The sequence below is a fragment of the Limulus polyphemus genome, unplaced genomic scaffold, assembly GCF_000517525.1.
Source record: "Limulus polyphemus unplaced genomic scaffold, Limulus_polyphemus-2.1.2 Scaffold837, whole genome shotgun sequence".
Classification (NCBI taxonomy): Eukaryota; Metazoa; Arthropoda; class Merostomata; order Xiphosura; family Limulidae; genus Limulus; species Limulus polyphemus.
Genome location: NW_013666447.1, coordinates 212888 through 218574, shown reverse-complemented (window position 1 = coordinate 218574; position 5687 = coordinate 212888). Strand labels below are relative to the sequence as shown.

Genomic DNA, 5687 nt, shown 5'->3' with positions numbered 1-5687 from the left:
GTTTCTCGGAAAGAATTTTTACGGGAAATTAACAATATTATAAAATATGTCAAATAGAACTTTTCTTTTTGGTGCAACTGGTTTCAACTTAAAAAGGGTTTCTTATCAACATTTCTTAAATGTAAATTAGTGATTCACAATTTTCTTAGTGTTTCACCAGTTAAATTTTTGATGTACCATTAATCCTGTGATCCACACAATAGGCACAGAAGTAAAGATATGAACATTATTTTGGGGTAATTTACTGAATAAGAGTGGTCCAGTAACCTTTTCTGTGCATTTTTCAGTTTAGAAAAATGTTTTTTAAGAGCTAGCCCAACATATTTTAGTAATGAGCCTAGGATGGTCATTCCGGAAACCGATGATTTCGATAGATCTCGGTGAATTGAAGCATTAACTAAAATATGACAATGAAATCTATATGGATTATACTATGTACCATAGAGGACATTATACTAGGCTTCTTATATTTACTCTTCATTGTAGAAATAGCATATTTAATTTGAGAATCGCAAAGGAAATCATCTTGTAATGCAACGTGCATCTTTAGGCTTTTTTAATGTGCCGTTAGTTTCACAAAACATTTCTTATATATGATTTCAATTCCACTTTGAAGATAACGATACTATTATGTCCGTTTCGCTGACAATGCAGTAATCAACTGAAGAATCTCCAATTCAATTGACTTACAAGTTCTTCCCTCATCCAACCTTAGCTTGATCACTGCACTTAAACCATCACATTCACATCCTTATCTACAACATTTCAAGCATGTTTCATTGCTACATCATTTTACATTACATTTACGTCACCTCTCCATGTCGGCTCTCATGGTATCGGATCTGGTCCAGCGACTTAGACCTCGAAAAGTGCCAAACGTCGTCTTTTTTGTCCAATCTAACCAACCCAAACTTTTACAGAATTACAGTTATATGTTAAATAATTCATATAATGTGGAATACAATTAATATTGTACAAGTGAATATAGTACTTTTTTGTGTGTGAAAACAAAGATAACGTGAAATATTAATAGGATTGTTTTATAGGTTCAGTCAAGATTAACTTTTAAAAATATTTTTTTCCTTTCATTCATTTTATATATTTAGTAGATCAAGTCTAAACTGGAACACTTTGTCTCGGGCTAACAATACATCTAATTTCCTATTTGTTCGTGATATAAAAATATTCTATTAGTTTCTTACTTTCATCAGAAGACCAAGTTAGTGCCAGTCAACATCAGGTTCTTCTGTCGTGTCAACAGAGTTTGTACGATTTTATACGTTATTACGACTGTAAATCGGTTACTTTGAGAGTGACACACTCGATTTTCCTCATAAAAGAACTTCAATAATTCAGATATTAAAAATACCATACATGTACAGAGAAGAAACAGCTATGACGCTGCACAACTTTTATTTTCAACGGTTCATTGAAAAAATATTTTTTAACATTTTCCATGTTAATTTCATTTTACTCACGGAGTGAAGGGAAATATCGGTTACAATCCTGTAACTGTGATACATTAACAAATTATTGTCATGTCGGATATCTTGACTTTTACAGTTAAGGAAAACATTTTATAATATTACATTGGAACAAATCACGAGTTTTCTTTTGTATTCAGTGATCATAAAGTATATAGGAGAATAGTACATTTTAATTAAAAAATATGACTAATAACCAGATAGAAACTTGTTAAATCCTAATGTTCTGCTATGTTTGTTTTGATTACCTTCACGATACTACAATCCAATAAACTGAGAAAAGGCATGGATTAGAACTAACAACATTACTCAAGAGAGAGAATAATAGCTAAGTTGGTTCTGCATAGGTCTTTGAAAATTCATATTTTGTTTTCTTGTATAAAAATACAATTCTTGTATATTTCAACAGTTATTTTTGTTTCAGTGTATTTTAATGTCTTTTTTGCCAATGTCGCCTTCTTTCAATACCCTATCTTTTCAGTTCCAACATTGATACTTGTTCCATCTCAAAATTAATCCTCCTTTTAGTCTAGTTGGACTTTTATGAATAATGACCATGATCTTGGTGAAGTACCTTCTAGTTAGACGTACGTAACACAATAGAATGCCCATTGTTTAGAGTTAACTTTAATGAAGTTTTAGTCCCTAGTTTATATAGATGTAAAACTAGCATTGACAAGATAGATGTTAGTCACTTATAGAATATCATTTTGCTTATTCTGAAAAATTATGATAGTACATATCACTCGAGGTTAGGCTTGAACAGTATATAATTCATGTATTTAATTCACTTTACTTTGATCTATCACGTTATTCCAATAACAAATACAAAAGTGTGTATGTTAATTTTTTGTAAATTTAATTTTCAACCTATTTTTCTTTCTACCCACTTCTAAAAGCCCAATTTTACTTGCCTGATTTATTACAGTAATCCTCAGACTGTACAAGAGGAAGACTGTGTGCGTTTTTTTTCTTATAGCAAAGTCACATCGGCTATCTGCTGAGTCCACCGAGGGAAATCGAACCCCTGATTTTATCATTGTAAGGGAAGATATCACAAAACAGAAGATGCAAATTATCATTCTACTTTAAAATCCTAGACATATTCTAGCTTTTTTTACTCAAATTATCATCACCACTACGTTTCTTTGCAACATAGGCTTCTATTTTTCATTGTATACTTTAGTATCCTATTTACTAAAATATTGCTTGATCACAATGCAGTTTTCAAAGTAACATAACATAATAGATAACCCTTATACACTCATACTATTAAATTACAGTGAGAGAGATGCTTATTTTGATATATAGCACTGTTCTGATGTTCCTAATGTTTCTGTGGTATTTACTGAACCACACAAACCCCCCAAATACTCAAAATTGTTATTCATGTTTAAATATCTGACAAGATACCACACTGTTAATTCTGAACTTGATCCTGCAGTTATTAACAAACTATATATATATATTTTCTTTTAAGATTTTTTTTTTCAGTGTTTACAATACAGGTTATCCACACAGTACCAAAATAGTATGACACGGAATGAATTTTTTTTTAATCAAAATTAATTTTTGTATTATCTTCAGAATGGGAAATCTGAAATGTAACAACCCTTACTATGCCAGAACTATTCAATATGGTAATAACATGTTTATTTTGTTACATGAAAACAAAGTATTCACACTTAAGCACAAATAATTAAAATTTATTGGTTCAAACATGACAGTGACAGAGGATTTCTGTAACTAAGGGTAGTTGAATTGTTATTACAATGAGTCTTAAACAATAATTATGAACGTTACTTTCTCATCACACTTATTTTACACTATAAGCACTTTTCATAGAAGTTTTCCATGTCAAAGATTTAATAACTTGCAAAATGCAATTTTTCCAGCTCTGTCTAAATGAAACTAACTCACATTGGACAGTTGTAATGGACTGAATGCACTTGCCACAGATATTAAAAGTGTCAGTATGAAATGAATTTTGTACATGAACACATCAAAGAACAAAGAATTAAAAATTAGAAAAAGAATCAAGAGAACTCACTCAAATTGCTTCATTAAAAAAAAAAGAAAGATACTTTTCCACTCAGAACAAGTACTGAGTCTGAATTAGGTTTTTTAAGGTTTCCTTTATCATACAATTTTTCACTACTGTCACCACATAATGATAAATTTTCTTTAAACTCCAGTTTGCTGGAATTCATCATTAGGTCACTGAATGACTTATGTATTTGTGAACTGGCTACACTGTTAAATACTTGCACAGTAACTCCAGTCCTCATTGCTTTCATATTTCTAACATCAGAGCTACACTGCCTGCCTATTTTTAAGCTTCCAACAACCCAAATTTCTCCACAAGTCAGATTTTCTTAAAGTTGTCTACCACTGATGAACCCATGCAGGTTAGATGCCCTCTGGGCTCGCTAGGGGACCGTACCGTACCAAAAGGTATGCGCGACTGTGCCAGGATAGTTAGCACTTCTCATCTGGAAGAGACACCTGGTGGTGAATGAAAGGCTAAACTAGTTCAAAACTAAATGTGCTGGTAATGTAAATACCAGGTCCTGAAGGCATATCTGTCTGTATTTCATACATTCACACAGACAAACTACAATACTTACAACAGATTTTTCAAAAGAAGAAAAAAAAGGATACACATGTGCATAGGTCAAAGACCAGCAACTAAACCTGAATAAGTCATCTAAGTTACACACACTTACTCATCACCAATCATTCAGACATATGCACCAGTTAACTTCACTCGGACCAACAATCACAAGCAAACTTCAAGTTGACTTGATTACAAACAGAGTAATCTTTTTTGTTGTTATTATTAATATACAGGCTAAAGTTTTTACAAGCAAAAAACGTTCAGTTTTGTTTGTTCATTATTTTTCCTCTAAAAGTTAATCAAAATTGTTATTATTAATCATTATACTGTTTGAAAATATTCAACACACACACACTATCACAAACACTCCTACACACTCAACACAACATTAACAGAACACTGCTCTAACAATCATACATTCAGTACCTTATCCAAGGACAATCATTGACAAGTGTGCCTTCAGAAGTTGGTATCTGAGTTTTATAAATACTTCATCTTTCAGTGGTCTTCTCAACGCCTCCTCGTTGTTGGACTCCGGCTCCTGCTTCGACTTCCCTATAAATATACGTAATTTCCAGTTTAAATGTAGCCAAGATACAGCAGTCACATTTTTACTAAGAACAAATTACACTATTTGGACTTTCCCAGATATGCACAATAAAAATAGTCATGAATCAAACAAACTTTAGATAACGGTTAGAAATGTGGACCACATGATAAATAGTTGCAATCAATGTCCATAAAACAAATGTTTTTGTCTCATGCATAGTAGATTTTTCATGGACATTAAAGGGGAGGAGGGTTGTTTCATGCATAGTCATTTTTTTTTGTCCATGAAACTCACCTATTTTCAAATACACAATTTAAATTTTCATACAAATTAAATCTTACCCTACTCCTCTCCTTCCTTTGTGATCGCATATCCTCCTCCTCTTTTCTACGTCGTTCTCGCTCTACCTGACGTTGCTTACGTTCTTCTATTCGGCTTTGAATCTGATGTAAAAACATTTATGTTTTATAAACTCAACACGTTTACATTACTATGTAATAGTTTAAAGACTAAAGGTTTGATCAGAATATTAATGGTCTCCTAAAGCTTTTAAATTTCAAAACTAATTTTTTGAGATAGTATTAAAACAATATTTCTGAAAGTTAGCATTAATTAATCAAAATACTGCATGTATTTATTTTAAATGTTTTAAAATTATAGCAACTTATAAAAGATTATTAGGTAATTGTATTTACTAATTTATATCATTTGTTAATGGTTGATATGAGTGCTAATTGTCAAAGTGTTAGGATCATAACACATTACTTCTATTGGTTTGCATTTCTAAATTTCTGATTTCTGTTACCTCTTTCAATTTGGGGTCGATCAATCTGACCTCGTAACCATTTTGTGCTTGTTATAGTTTTCATGCTATAACTTTTAAATTATTAAGCAAATATTAACGAAATTTAGCAGTTTATCAGTAAACATTACAATGCTTTCATATGCAAAATATCTAATTATTTTATTAAGTTGTAAGGTTTGTAAAGCAATGTTTCTCTCATTCCTTTTTTTTTTCTTCTTTACATCTTGCCTA

The 5687-nt window shown here is 31.3% G+C and overlaps 1 protein-coding gene across 6 annotated transcripts in view; it reads right to left on the bottom strand.

Annotated features, from left to right (window-relative positions):
• Positions 1-3169: 3169 nt before the first annotated feature.
• LOC106460800 (apoptotic chromatin condensation inducer in the nucleus-like) overlaps positions 3170-5687 on the bottom strand; it is a 75150-nt gene continuing 72632 nt past the window's right edge. For 5 of the 6 annotated variants that reach the window (XM_013920539.2, XM_022387591.1, XM_022387590.1 and 2 more), the window contains 2 exons: positions 4993-5094; positions 3170-4656 (listed from right to left, as the gene is read on the bottom strand). In XM_013920539.2, coding sequence (XP_013775993.1) covers positions 4612-4656; positions 4993-5094 — 147 coding nt within the window. In that variant the 3' untranslated portion in view covers positions 3170-4611. The remainder of the gene's footprint in view (positions 4657-4992; positions 5095-5687) is intronic. The other variant, XR_002610842.1, reaches the window with a different exon arrangement.